General features: G+C 38.4%; 1 protein-coding gene and 1 long non-coding RNA gene across 3 annotated transcripts in view; one reads left to right on the plus strand and one right to left on the minus strand.

Moving 5' to 3' along the window:
* Nucleotides 1-4,654: 4,654 nt before the first annotated feature.
* Nucleotides 4,655-15,741, minus strand: part of UFM1 (ubiquitin fold modifier 1) — a 124,360-nt gene continuing 113,273 nt past the window's right edge. The window contains exon 7 of one of the 2 annotated variants that reach the window (XM_049101449.1): nt 4,655-4,718. In XM_049101449.1, coding sequence (XP_048957406.1) covers nt 4,670-4,718 — 49 coding nt within the window. In that variant the 3' untranslated portion in view covers nt 4,655-4,669. Of the gene's footprint in view, nt 4,719-7,527; nt 8,004-15,741 lie in introns of those variants that run through there. The other variant, XM_049101450.1, reaches the window with a different exon arrangement.
* Nucleotides 10,100-12,821, plus strand: LOC112669381 (uncharacterized). Its single transcript, XR_003142208.3, has 3 exons — nt 10,100-10,227; nt 10,373-10,442; nt 12,479-12,821. It is a non-coding gene; the product is annotated as an uncharacterized LOC112669381 (long non-coding RNA).

Below are 15,741 nucleotides of genomic sequence, written 5' to 3' on the forward strand. Positions count from 1 at the left end.
GTGTTTGATATGGCAAATGTTAAAAGAAGAATTTGTTAAATGAGCAAATAAATAAAAAGAATTTCTTTTGTCCCTCAGTGGAGATGCTCTTGTCTCTTTTGATTTTATGACAAGATCTAAAATCACTAGAGCAAAGTTATAAACCACTGAACAGTATATTTAAAATAATATTCTTCCAAAGGGAATAAGTCTATTATTTACCTTGGAAATGTGCTATTATGCCATTTTGTTTCGAATATAAATTATAAAATATTTCAAAGCCATAATGATGCTAAACTTTCAAGTATGAGCAAATACTATATATATGTATATTTATTTTCCTCTTTTTTTAAAGATTTTTTAAAAATTATTTATTCATGAGAGACAGAGAGAGAGAGAGAGAGGCAGAGACACAGGCAGAGGGAAGAGCAGGCTCCCTGTGGGAAGCCCTATGTGGGACTTGATCCTGAGACCCTGGATCTGCTCTGAGCTGAAGACAGATGCTCAACCACTGAGCCACCCAGGCATCCCTATATATTTAATCTGAAAACATAAGTGTAGAATAGTACCCAAGTGTTAAAAACAGGAGGGGAGGGAAAGAGGAAGAGAAATTTTGGTAATGGTGATGGTGATGTTTTCTCCATTCAATAGAAAGATAATTAGACTTAGGCAAAATATTTTTGGCAGTTGTCATCTTAGAATAGATTCACAGAGTCCAAAAGTATGTTTAAGCTTATTTTATGGATAAATTTCTCATGAATTTCAAATGAAATTCAAGCATAAAGGATTTGTGTTCTGGCATTGCAATATTTGCGGTTAACTTCTTGTGAAAAGCTGCACAGAAGTGTGAGTTACAGAGACAAGTTTGAGTTTCTTTTTTGACTAATGAGTCATTGTCCTCTGACATCTAGAAGACTGATATATCAATAGATATTTTCAAGGACAATAAAGAATGAATCAATGTTCAGAAATGTGCGGCAAGAGGGAATCCACATTTTTGGATTGGATAAAAATAGTTTTCAAAATCAAAATATTCTGCATGTACTTTTAAAAAAAGTTTTATTTATGTATTTTAGAGAGCAAGACGGAGAATGAGAGTGGGGGGAGCTGCAGAAGGAGAGGGATACAGAGAAAATCTCAGACTCCCCACTGGGCGCCGAGCCCTATGCGGAGCTCCATCCCAGGATCCTGCGATTGCTACCTGAGCTGAAATCAAGTCAGACACTGAGCCACTCAAGCGCCCCCTGTGCCTAATTTTGGAAATTACAACTGCCTTTTCATGTCGCCGCAAATCCCCAGTTCCTCCCCATCCCTGCCCCTCCTATATGCACAGACAGAAACGCAGAGACACCTGGCAGCCATAGGGAGCATATAGGTCCTCCTGTTTAAAATAATATGGTTAATCTTTCCAAAATCAAACTTCTTTAATCACTGTTTCCCTTTTGGGTTTTTGAGTGGCTTTTTATTGCTGCTCATGTTAAGCTCTATTAACGCTCATTAGGTAAAATGGTCTTTCAAGTTTGAAAAATGGCCTTGATTTTTCAAATCATATAGAGAACACAATGAATGAAAGGGAATTGGATGAAATTGAAAGTTTCAAAAGCCTTTTTTATAGGAACTCTGCATACTTGATTGAAATGATTTATGTTTAAAAATGGCTTATATAATTAAATATTGAAATGGAAAATGTCAAGCAGCTATTTGACGAAAAGCATGTTTCCATGACATAAAGTTTGTGAAAGTACATTTTGGGTCCAAATAAATATCATACTTCATGTGTTTGGCAGAAGATTATCACATTTTGGCTGAGGAATTATAGAAGTCCCTCTTTTTTGAGCCCATTGCACTCAAAGAACATTGCCAACGCCTTTAAGAAGCATGTTGGCAGACCCCACCCAGCATCTTGCACTGGACACATGACGTGGCACTGCCTCCTCAGCTGTGGCTTCTTCTTTTATCATTCTGGGTCTTTGTCTTCCCCATGCATTTCTTCAAATTATTTGTTTGACTGTTAATTATTCCCCAGGAACAGAGTGTCCTTTTTAAAATCATTTAAAAATTTTTAAAAATTCCGTTTAGTTAAAACGCAATGTTATATTAGGAACAAGATGTCCTTTAAGATCTGGCCAGATTGTTACTTTCTTGGTAAAGCTTTAGCTGACCTGCCCCAAAAAGGATTAGCGGGGAAAGAAGAATGGAAACTAGACTTTCTGAATCTGGACTGATAGCTGTACAACAGAGGAATGTCGGCATTCAGTGTTCATCTGGGAATGTATTTTCCTCTTGATCCTCTTGAAGGTCCATTACTTGAACTTAGCATCTTGCCTTTAATTTTTTTAAATATCTAATTTTTAAATTGAAGTATAATCAACATACAACATCCTGTTGGTTTCAGGTGTCCATCATAGTGATTTGCTATTTTTAATACATGACAAAATGATCCCATAATAAGTCTAGTTACCATCTATCACCATACAAAGCTATTACAGTATTATTGACTATACTCCTATGCATAGCATCTTCTTAGGGAAGAAGAGATACAATATAAACAGTGGTAGAAAACAATTTAAGAATTTAAAAATAGATTTCTAGGGGATCCCTGGGTGGCGCAGTGGTTTGGCGCCTGCCTTTGGCCCAGGGCGCAATACTGGAGACCCGGGATCGAGTCCCACGTCGGGCTCCCGGTGCATGGAGCCTGCTTCTCCCTCTGCATGTGTCTCTGCCTCTGTCTCTCTCTCTCTCTGTGCCTATCATAAATAAATAAAAATGAAAAAAAAAACAGATTTCTATAGGTTCTCATACAATGACATGAATTATATGCCTGCAAACAAATTAGATATACCAGTATCAGAAATCTAACTCTGGTAGGCTTAAAGACTTTTTTTTTTTAAGCATTTTATTTATTTATGAGAGGCACAGACATAAGCAGGCTCCCCATAAGGAGCCAGATGTGGGACTCCATCCCAGATGAGGGACTCGATCCCAGATCCCAGGATCACGCCCTGAGCGGAAGGCAGATGCCCAACTGCTGGCCACCCTGGCATCCCACTTAAAGATTTTTTAATGCACTTTCTGTACCCCCTATATTATTTTTTTGTTGTTCTTATCTTTTTTTGGTAAATGTCTTTAAAATATCTCAGCTTATCTCAGTGAGCTGAAAGGAAACAGAGAAGAAAATGAATAAAGAAAATGTGCTAAATAGATTGAAATATTATTCAGTTGTACAAAAGAAGGAAATCCTGCTGTTTGGAAAACACAGATGGACCTTGAAGGTATTCTGCTAAATGAAATCAGTCAGATAGAGAGGGAAAAATACTATATGATCTTACTTATATGTGGAATCTTAAAAAAAAAGAACCAAAAAAAATCATAGATACAGTGTTAACATCCATCACTCACACAGACTGGTGGTTGCCAAAGGTGAAGGTGCGGTGGAAGTGGGCAAAACAAGTGAAGGAGGTCAAAAAGTACAAATTTCCAATTCTAAGAAAAATAAATTCCGAGGTTATAATGTACAGCATGGAGACTATAATTAATAATATTGGATTGTATATTTGTAAGTTGCTAAGAGAGTAGATGTTAAAAGTTATCATCACAAGAGAAAAAAATTCCATAATTGTGTAATGATGGACAATAACTAAACTAATTGTGGTGATCATTTTACAGGATATACATATATCAAATCATTGGGTTGTACACTTTAAACTAATACAATGTTATATGTCAGTTATATCTTGGTAACGCTGGAAGAGAAATGAATACATTTGGCTTTTCCCACACCCCTACCCACCATCAAAAAGAGAAATTCTGATTTTGCCCCAGCCTGTGTAGAAGACAGAGGTTTTTGCAGCTTCCATCACTGTGCTACAATCTAATTTAGCACTTAGTGATGTAAGACAACCATTTTAATTTGCTTCTGGATTTCATGGGCTGAGAATTCAAATGCAGCAGGACAGGATAGGTGGTCTGTTCTAGGATGTCTGGGGCATAAGTTGGTAAGACTTGAAACCTAAGGTGACTTAACTAAGGCTAGAGGCTGAAATCTCTGGAGGCTCTTTCATTCAAAGGACTTACACCTGGGCTGCCATGACTGCAAGGCTTGGTTTAGCCAGGGGCATAGCCTGGAGCACCTACCCCTCCACTCTCCATGTGTCTTGAGCTTCTGGTAGCCTGGTGTTGTGTTCTGAGAAGTCATGTTCCGTGAAACATGTGGAGAATGTGTTCCGAGAGAAGCAGGCAGGAAATACATGGCTTCTGTGTGCAAGCACTTTATTGGTTGCAGTCTTGACTCCTTTCAGAGGACTCTCCAAGAATTTGAAGACATGTTTAAAACTGACTTACTCTAAAACAGAATTACTCTATCCCTGAGACATAACAGGAAGGTAGAGGAGAGACTCAAACTGAAAGAGAGCCCAAGGAAGACAGGGCAGAGGAAGTGGGGAAGAGGAGGGAGCATCTTGCATAGTTGCTCATTTCTGGCAAATGACTTTAAAGAGCTTATTGCTTAAACTTTGGTTAGTTTTGTACTTTACCTCAGCTAATTATTAAAGTTGAACTCATTACCTTCTGCCTCTTTCCATCTTACACCTTCAAAACCAATTCTTCAAAGGTTGGATTCTATTACCAGTCACACCACTTACTCACGTGCCCATGTTCATAACCATCTCTGATTCTCCCTTCTTTCCGGTGCTCAGGGCCAACTTGGAGGGTGAGTCTGACCCATGCAGTCACACAAGACTCTATAACAAGAAGCACCCCACATTTGGTTTGATGTTCTACTCCCACCATCTGGATAGTCTTAATTTTATTTGGATCTTATGTTTTGTAAGTGAAGTCTGCTGGGACAAAGCAGGTGCAGGAGCAGAGGAGCTATGGCAGGCAGCAGGGCGCTCTTATGGCCCAGCAACGTTTGTGGGCACAGTGAACATGGCAGTCATCCTGGAGGGCACACATATGCCTCAGGGAAGTCCTTGGGTCATGAGGCCCTGAGGGGGTCACATGGTGGCGCCTACTCCAGATTGGTGGTGGTCACACAGATGATACCTGCAGCAGTGACCTTCTGTGGGAGGAAGAAGAGGCTCCACTTGGGGGCAGCACCAAGCCCCACATGGGAGGCAGGCTTGCCCGTCTGTCCCCAGACCCTGTCCCTTGGGACATATGTCCCTTTTTGCCTGTCTGCAAATGTTAACACTCCAGTTGGAGTCTGGGACAGGAACTGCAGTACCCAGGAAGTAAACTTTCAATAAATATTACACATAGATTGCATACATATGAATATTGCAATAAAGCATATCAGGGAGTTATCAAAATTCTTAAAAAATTATAGAATGGCTGGTTTTGAAAAGTGCTATAACACTGCAAAGCAAATGTCCACAAGCTTAGAAACAGAAGTTAAATTTGAAGATCATCACTTTCAATAGAAAAGAACATTTTCAATAAAGTTTCAAAGAACAAATTATTAACAAAAGACAGTTTTTAAAAAGATTTTATTTATTTATTTGACAGAGAGAGAGAGAGAGTAATCAGAGGGAGCCACAGAGGGAGAGGGAAAAGGAGGCTCCCCATTAAGCAGGGTGCCTGATGGGCTCGATCCCAGTACCCTGGGATCATGACCTCAGCCGAAGGCAGATGCTTAACCAACTGAGCCACCCAGGTGCCCCCAAAGCACAACTTCGAAATTAATATTTCTTTATAATTGAAAATATAGCAATAAAATGCACAAGTAGGTATTTTGAATTGTATAAAATTATATACATTTTCAGTTTCTTGAATGACCTCAAGTTACAAGAGATGTCAGAGGAATTGTTAAAATGCTCTTGTAAAAATATACATTTAAAAATAAATTCAGAATTACACAAAATTAATTAGTATGAAGAGTTAAATTTTTTAGAACAATTATTCCCCCACACCCCTCAATTCTAGCTATAGTAAAGTGTATGTTTGGAGGGTACCAGGGAGGAGCTGTTGGTTAAACTTCCAATTGTTGGTTTTGGTTCAGGTCATGATCTCAGGTTTGTGAGATCAAGTCCAGACTCGAGATCTGTGCTGAATGTGGTATCTGCCTAAGTTTTTCTCTCTTTCTGCCCCTTCCTCCTCAAATAAATAAATACATCTTTTAAAAAAAAACAAAATGGGGATCCCTGGGTGGCGCAGCGGTTTGGCGCATGCCTTTGGCCTAGGGCGCGATCCTGGAGACCCAGGATCGATTCCCACGTCGGGCTCCCGGTGCATGGAGCCTGCTTCTCCCTCTGCCTGTGTCTCTGCCTCTCTTTCTCTCTCTGTGACTATCATAAATAAATAAAAATTTAAAAAAATATATTTAAAAAAATGTGTGTTTTGTAATAATTTATCAGAAATTTATCCCAATGTGACAAGTGGTAACTACACTTAATGAGTATTGTAATGTATAGAATTGTTAATTCACTGTGTTGTACACCAGAAACTAATACAACATATGTCAATTATACTTCACTTTAAAAAAGTTATCCCGATGTTTTCACAGCCAGTAAATTGTTCTTAATAGTCCCATAATAGTTGCATCAGCATAAAGATGCTTCTCAAAATTAAAAATTATCAAAAAACTAGCCGAGATCTTGAATTTGCCAAGAGTAATGCAGCACTTTAATATTTTTCTTATATTACATAAAATTATGAGGTCAAAATATCTTTTTTGATTTTGAAGTTTACTTTTTTACTTCTGTATCTCCATTACCCTTCTTACATTTATGAATAATGAACTATCTTAAATGGAAAGGATTTATATTTTAGTAACTTAGTAGTACTTTTTTTCTGCCTTTTGAACAAGAGGATCCACAGTTTGGACCTCATTCATTCTCACTGGGTCCTGCAAATTTTGTGGTCAACCTTGTCTGTGTCCCATGAATCTAATCAGTTTCCAAATTAGTGTAGACTACGAGTACCTACCTCCAAAAATCTCTCTTTCCCTTTCTTTTCCTTTCTACTATATTGTCACTCTATCACACAGATGGTTGTGATAGATGCCAAAGGATTTCCCTACATTACAACAATTTACCTTTATTAGTCACACTTTTTTCTAAATCTTATCCCTGATCATCTTATTTTCCTGATCAAAAGTTGTATTAAATTCCCTTTGCCCCCTGAATGATTCAGAACCTTTTGGCTAATTATCTAAGGTCTTTTATGATCTGACTTCATGTGGCCTTAGAAATCCTTTCTCCCAATATTTCTCTTGGAAATCTCTGGTCCAGTCAGCCAGAGCCATTGTTTTTGTTCAAACTAATGAGTCTTTCCTACTTCCAATTCCTGCCAATGAACTTTGTATGTTAAATATTCTCAAGAGCAGAGGGAATAAATGCATGGATGAATAAATAATCAGAACCATATTTCAGTAAGAAGATGCTTTGAAAATCTAAAGATAGTCTTTATCAACATGCTTAAATTATCTCGAAAAAAAGTAAAAGAAGTAAGCCCAGCTTAAAAAGGGGGGGGGGGTGATTTACCAACATGAAAGAGACAGCTTCTTTAATGGGCAATTATCACAAAAGATAAAGAGATCAGTTTATTGTTTTTTTTTTTTAAGATTTTATTTATGTATTAATGAGAGACACACAGAGAGAAGCAGAGACACAGGCAGAGGGAGAGGCAGGCTCCATGCAGGGAGCCCGATGTGGGACTCAATCCTGGACCCCAGGATGACTCCCTGAGGCTACGGCAGATGCTCAACCACTGAGCCACATAGGCATCCCAGGAGATCACAGTTTAATGGACTGAACTATTTTTGTTGAGTGATTAGGTTCATTGTTTTAAAGTTGTATATTTCAAGCCTAGTATCTTCCATTCTGGAGTCCCAAATACAGACTAAGAGAGCATACATTGAAATTCCACTAAAATGCTTATTTGCCAAGCCATAATCACTTCTAGTACTTTCATTCATTGCTTCTATGAAGTAGGTTCCAAAATCTGTATCGTCAGTCTTGTCATTCTAGATTAGATTCTAGTCTGTGGTTTTAACTGCCTTTTCTCACTCTGTCATTGCCTCAAACCTGTAACAGTAATAAAGAAAAAGTCCTTTGAGAATTTAAATAAGGGAGCTGAGGTAGTCAAAATATATTTACGGTGAAATCATGTTTGGGCTGGGACCTATTGAGTGGCTGAGGGGGATCCTGATAAGGATAGATGAAAGGGAAAAGCTTGAGCTGACAGCTTAGATTTGTCATGGTCTTGCTGCTTATGGCCAGTGGTCTAGTCTTTTTAGATGGGTAGGTGTGTTAAAAGAAAATAAATGTGTGGAAAGGTAAAAGAAGGCATAGATCATAGAAAAACTTACATGCTGTGGTGAGGAGTCTGTAATTTATTCTATATTCATTTTAGCACAGTGATGCCATAATCAGAAACACTTTTATAAAGAAATCTTCTGACAGCAGTATATAGGATGAATTGGCAGGGGGGAAGATATGGCACATACATATATTTATTAATTGTCTCTTTAATTTTCAAAACTCTGTTATTACTTTGAAATCACCACTCTCTTAATAAACCACCCCAGGAGGCATCATTTGGAAGGGACAGCTTTACCAAAAATGCTTATAATTTTGCTCAGCGAATGCAGCCTAATATAAACTCCGAATGAATGACTTAGATTGGAACACTAAATTAGTGATAGGAAAGCATCCAAAATGGTTTTTTTTTTTCTCTATCTCCTTTTAAACTCATACTCTTTATCATACTCATGTAGAAATGGCCTAGACTCTCTGAGGGTGGCGCAGAATTGGAGCGGCGGAGGGTTGGGGACGCGGACAATCAGGGTCCCGTGTTCCTGTCCAGCAGTCCCCTTCCCACTCTCCTCTTCCCAGTCTGTGCCAGTCCCGCACAGTCCTACCAGGCGCCCCGAGGCGGCGCATCCCCCCCCGCAGCGCTGGCCCCGGTAGAGGCTGCCCGGGCCCTCTCCCAGGAACCCCCTGAACCCCCTTCGAGGCAGACCGCGCGGCCCCGGGAGCAGGCGGAGCGGAGCAGGCGGGGCGGGGCGGGGCGTCCTGCAGAGCCTCACGGGCTGAAGCAGCCCCCTCGGGCTCCCATTCTCGGCCAGCCAAGGGGCCCACGTTGTGGGCAGGAATCACGCCCACTTGTTGTGCCCCAGATCGCGAATCCGAGAAACCCCCGAGGAGCCGACCCCGATGCAAACACACGAGGGTTTATTACAAGCTCGGGCCTGGGTCCAGGTGCGCCCCACACCGCGGAGCAGGGACCTGGCCCCCGAGGTGCTTCCAGCTGAGTTTTATGGGCTGGTCTGGGGGACCTCCAGAAGCGGGGGGGGGTGGCTGGAGCAATTCCTCAAGTTCTGTTTACATTCTGATATGGGGCTCTCAAGGGCATTGAGCTCTGTTCTCATTCTGATATGGGGCTTCCTGCCACTGGCTTGGACTCTGTTTTTATTCTAATACGGGGCTTTCTAGGACTTCAAGCTGTAAGGTGTTTTCTTCCTATAACTGGAGTAAGGTAAGGTTCAGCTCTTCTTCACCGGGGCCTGGGATGGCTGGACGTGCGCTAACGCTGAACTTAAAGTGGAACGGCCTTGATTTTCTCGGCCTCCACACAGTGTCTCCCAAAATGGAGCCTCAATGGGTTTTCAAAAATAAGACATCTGGGTAACAATTCGCTTAGGTTCATGACAGGCCATCCGTACTAGAGCCTACCAGAATCTATTCAACATATTTGCAATGATACTATATTCAGAAAACGAGTGTGTGCAGGATATAGCGGATATGCAGCATGACCTGAAGGAGCTAAGTGTGGCAGGAGAGAGCCTGAGACCGGTAAACCACTGCGTTTACAGCTCAGCCTCTTACCTCCAGCCACAGGGCGATTTCATCAGCATTTGGTCTGAGAAAGAGAATCCACTCTGGGTGTTTCAAGCAATAAGAGTTTATCTCAAGTGGTCTGAAAGCCTTTGGAAGAGCCAGCGCTGCGACACTCAGGCAAAGCCAACTGTAGATCTTCCTTTGGTGAGTAGCTCTCAAGGACTCAAGAAGTCACCCTAGGGCATGATCTAAAGGAAAAGCTGGAAGGTCTCACTGTCTGCGTCACAGAGATCACCAGGTGTGTGGCCCAGCTGCTAAAAAACGTCAGGTCACGGGGCAAGCATTGCTCTGTCACTGCTGAGAGAAGATGGTTTCTGCTTATCTCATGCGGATTCTTGCTAAAAGTAATGTAAGTGGTGTTCCCAGGATCTGATTCTTGCAATACTGGAGAGAACACATGGGTCATGAGGTGAGTGGTGATTAAAAAAAAAAAAAAAGTTCTGTAGGTAGCTGTCCTCTAAAATCAGGCTAGTAAGGGATGATGATATTTGACTGCAGTACATTCTTTATGATAGTTTTTCAGAGCTATTCACCCATAGCAATGTCTATTTTAGAGCAAGAACAAAAAGAAGACATACAGTGGGAAAGAGTTGCCCTGGAATGTTTTCTTAACCCAAGCTCCAAGTAAGTCAGAAGTTTTATGGCTTAATATGGAATTTCACAATATGGATAGATTTCAGGGAATCTATCTCTGAATAAGACAAGAGCAGAGGCACCTGGGTGGCTCAGTGGTTGAGCGTTTGCCTTTGGCTTAGGTTGTGATCCCAGGGTCCCACATCGTGCTCTTTACAGGGAGCCTGCTTCCCTCTGCCTATATCTTTGCCTCTCTCTCTGTGTGTGTCTCTCATGAATAAATAAATTTTTTTTTAAAAAAAGGACAAAAGCATGTACAGATGGGCCCATATTAAGCCACTTTATCCAGATGATTTTTTTTTTTTTTTTAGATTTTATTGCCCCTAGAGCTGTCTGATTAGCCTTTAAATTGTCAGTCTTCTCTTCCTGTTTATCTAGTGTGCATCTGCAGCCTCAAGCCACTCCTTCCAGCTCTCTTTGGGACTTCATTTGGCCACTTACATACTTTTCTACCCATTTCCTCAGCATTTTTCTTTCCATTTGCCTCCTTCCAACCTATGAACAAGGTCAAGTTTCTCCATTTGAAAATAGCTATTCCTTCTTTGATCATATACTGTTTTACACATTCTATCATTCTCTCTTCAGCTAAGCCCAAATTCTCTTGCTCACAATCTCCACTTACTCATTTCCCAACCACTATATAATCCACATAAATCTACTATATATAGTCACTATCCCAGTATAACTGCATGGGTAAAGGTCACCTAATGACTTCAATAATTTCAGATCCAAAAAAAACTCAGTCACTGTCTCTATGAACCTCTCTGTCATATTTGAGACAGTTGGCTGACAGAATTTATTGCAACACTGTTTTAAATGACAAAATCTCTTCTGGTTTTCCTTCTTTTGCTCTGATCATTTCTTCTCAGTCTTTTTATGAGCTCTTCCTTTACTGCCTTCTCCTTAAATTTGGCCTTTCCCCAGGTTTTCTTTTTGAACCCATTCATGGTGCCCATCTATCGCCCAATATGATCTCGATTGGCTTCAGTGACTAAATATATGCCATAAAATTGTAACACACGATTTTGCGTAGATGGACATGACTTCTGGGGAGAAGTCCATAGCTTTTACTAATGTCTCAAAGCCATTCAGCAACAATCATTTAAAATCTGCTGAACACTATCCCATGTATTACCTATTGATTCTTACCATTTTGTTGTATTTCAAAAATTCAACTCAGTTCTACTGTGATTTGCAATTTCAATTTATGCTGTTTACTTTTCCAGTAATTCATGTCCTTACTCCTTTTTTACATTTTTTTCAGGAATTCGTTTCCTCAGTTCCTTTTGTCTTTTCATTCCTGCTCACCTTCTGTGACCCTATTTAGGCATCATCTTCTCCAAGACATCTGCTTTTGAGTATCCCTAACATCCAATCTTTTTTCTGATAACACATCAGAATTAATACATGAATTTAATAGTTTCAAAAAGTAAAAAAAAAAATCATACTATGCAAAAATGAATCACTTTTCTTGTTTACTTCTTTTTTCTTTTCCTTCTTTCTTCCTTTTTCTCTCTTTCCCTGTTTACACTACTGGATTCAACTCCCTGGCCAGCACGAAATAAAGCTTTGCATGTAACATACATTTATGTAAAATATTAGGCAAAAACAAATGGTGATTTTCATGTGCTCCTGTACCGATCTGTTGGGGAACTGAGCACTAACTGCTTATCTATATGCCAGCCTTCCATGATGGCCAATATTTTACTTGAAGCCTGAAGAACTGTCTCATTCATCAGTAAAGTTTCAGTGATCAGTGTAGATTATTTAATGAAGAAATCTTATTTTTCTCTTTTATTATACTTTTCATATTGTGCAAAAGCTGTTTGTTATATTACATGGCATTACTTTCACTATTGTCTGTTTTACAGTGATATAAGGGTACCATGTTTTCTATTAAATTCAAAAGAAATAACTAGCTTATTTCAGCTCTGACACATAAAGAGCTTGAGAAGTATCTATTTATCATTATAACCAGATAAAAACTGAACAAACTGAAAATTAATGACTTTTCTTGGGCCCATCAGAGACTTGCGTTCCCGGGAAAAGCTGTCACTCCAAAACTTGGGAAGGAAGATAAACACAGAGTCAAAGAAGATAGAGAATCACAGTTGAAGTTGACTTACACAGAGTGGATGTTGCTGAAGTTATAAACTGGTAGGAACACTTAAATAGCAATTTTGATGAATTGCTGAAGACTGTGAACAAAGTTAAAAGTGAGAACTAGGGATCCCTGGGTGGCGCAGCGGTTTGGCGCCTGCCTTTGGCCCAGGGCGCGATCCTGGAGACCCGGGATCGAATACCACGTCGGGCTCCCGGTGCATGGAGCCTGCTTCTCCCTCTGCCTGTGTCTCTGCCTCTCTCTCTCTCTGTGACTATCATAAATAAATAAAAGTTAAAAAAAAAAGTGAGAACTGTTGACAGTCTTTGTGGGGATCTCAAGGAACCTCCCATCCCCAGATTCTTTTGGTGAAGGTCCAAGAATAATACCCTCATGTTTCTGGCAGGGGGAAGAGAAAAGTAACTATTTCAAAATGCACACAGAGTATTTTCCATAACAAAGGTCTGTTCTCTAAGGGAAAAGACTTTACCAGATCCTTATTCAGCCTGAAAGAAGGGCAATTCCTCAACTCCAGTGCCCTCTAGTCTTTCTGTCTCACTTAAGAGAAAGAAAAAATTAATAAACACCCGAGAAGGTCACAGCCCAGGGACACAGAACCATTAAAAGGTGGAGATTTCACTATTTCATTCTATAAGGCTTCCCTTCCTCATGTCTGACAACCAAATCAATAGGGCTCCAGTATAATAACACTGTAAAGAGGTATAAGATGCAGACTCTACTTAATAATGAGTTCTTAGGGAAGCTCAAAGATTATGGGGTAACCAAAAATAAAGATGTCAGGCAATATTGAGGTTTCCAGTACTTACAGCTAGAATGATCATTAAATATAACTCATCTCCTGACCAAATGAAAGCTACAGGCCCATTTATCTCATTTCCTATTACTTAATACATCATTTCCAGTTTTCAAAAAAAATTACAAAGCATGTCAAAAGATAAGAAAAAAAAAAAAAAGCCTGAAGAGAACATAAGAAGACTCAATGCTAGTTTCAAATATGATGCAAGTTTTGGAATTAGTAAATTAGTAGGTAGGAAATGTAAACTCATATGATTAGTTGGTTAGGGGCTCTAATGAAGAGTAGGTAACATACAAGCATACATGGCTAAAGTAAGCAGACATATTCTACGAAGGAGTCAAATGAAATGCTAATAATCAAGACACTATAATAGAAATGAAGAATGCTTTTGAAGAGAAAAAAAATCAAGGATGCTTTTGATGCTCTCAAAGACCAGGTAGAACTGAGAAAAGACTATGTAAGCTTGAAAATATATAAGTAGAAACTTTCCAAAATAAAATACCTAAACCAGAAAGAATTAAAAAATCAAAACAAGGCCTTCAAGAATTATGGGACAAATTTACAAGGTGCAACATAGACACAGTATGAATAATAGAAGAAGAAAGAAAGGAGCAGAAGAAATGTTTGAGGTAACAATAGTTGAGAATCTTCCAAAATTAATCATAGACATCAAACCATTAATCTAGGAGGCACAGATAACACAAAGCAGGATGAATATAAAAAAATTTCATAGAAGCAAATCACATTCAGATTACAGAATACTAAAGACAAAAAGAAAATCTTGAAAGAAACAAGAGAAAAAAAAAACTCCACTTACAAAGGAAAAAAAAAGTAAGAATTACAGTAGACTTCTTATCAGAAACCATGCCAACAACAACAAAAAAGAGTAGAGTGGAATATTTAAAGTAGTGAAAGAAAGAAAAAACCCCAACAATCTAGAATTTTATATGCATTGAAATTATCCTTGAAAAGATTCTCTAACAAAAACTGAAGGAATTTGTCACAGATCTGCCCTAATGTAAAAGAAGCTTTTCAGGAGGAATAAGAGGTCAAAAACTCACATAAGGAGAGGAAGAGTGTCAAAAAGATGTCCGTGAGGAGAATTTAATTCTCTTATATTTTTTATTTTTAATCTAATAGACAACAGTTCAGACTATAATAGCAAAAATACATTCAGTGATTATAGCTTATGAGTAAATGAAATGAATGATAGTAATGTTTTAAGGGGTCCAAGGAGAGAATTAGAAATACTCTTTTATAAATTGCCTACACTCCCTGTGAAGTGTATAGTGTTATCTGAAAGTGGATGTAGATTATTTGTATTTACATATTACAAATTCTAGGAAACCATTAAGTTTCTCAAAAAGGAAATATATCCTTAAAAAAAAAAGGAAATATAACTGATATGCTAAGAAAGAGAGAGAATGTATCACATACAGTTGCTTAATTAAACCAGAGATAGTGGTAAAATAGGAGATGACAAAAAAGAATAAACAAAAAAGACAATAACTAGAAATATGTTAGATATGAATCCAACTCTTATCGATAATCATATCAATAGTTATCTTAAATGTGAATAGTTTAAATAAACCAATTCAAAGGCAGAATTTTTGAGAGTAGGTAAAAACAAGACCCAACAATGTTGTCCACAAGAAATGCACTTTAAATATAAAGACACAGATAAGTTAAAAGTAAAAGGATAGATAGAGCTATACCATGTTAGCAATAATCTAAAGAAAGCTTGATAAATAAAAAAAAAAAAAGAAAGAAAGCTTGAGTAGCTATATTAATTTCAGACCAAAAATTTGAGCAAGGATAATTATCAGGGAAAAAGAAGGATGTTACATAATGATAAAATGGTTAATTCTCTAAGAAGACATAAAATTTTTAAACAGGTGTATATGAACAACATGGCATCAAAATACAGGTGGCAAAACCAGATAGAACTGGAAGGAGAAATAGACAAACTCATTATTATAGTTGGGGATTTCAACATGCCTCTTTGAGTAACTGAAAGATCCAACAAGCAGAAATTGGTAAGAATATTGTTGAAATAAACAGTACCATTAACTAACTGGATCTGATTGACATAAAATATTTCATCCAAAAATAGTAGAAAACATATTCTTTCAAGATGACTAGAATATTTGCCCTAATAGAACACATTCCCAGCCATAAAACACACTTTAATGAAGGGAATAAAAATCATACAAACTGGGATTTTAGACTACAATGAAACCAAACTAGAAAATAATAACAGAAGAATAGCTGGGAAATCTATCAAATATTTGGAGATTAAATAGCTCACTTCTAAATAACACTTTGATAAATGCAAAAGTCTCAAGAGAAATTTAAAAAATATTTTGAATGAA

Source organism: Canis lupus, chromosome 25, assembly GCF_003254725.2.
Source record: "Canis lupus dingo isolate Sandy chromosome 25, ASM325472v2, whole genome shotgun sequence".
Taxonomy (NCBI): Eukaryota; Metazoa; Chordata; class Mammalia; order Carnivora; family Canidae; genus Canis; species Canis lupus.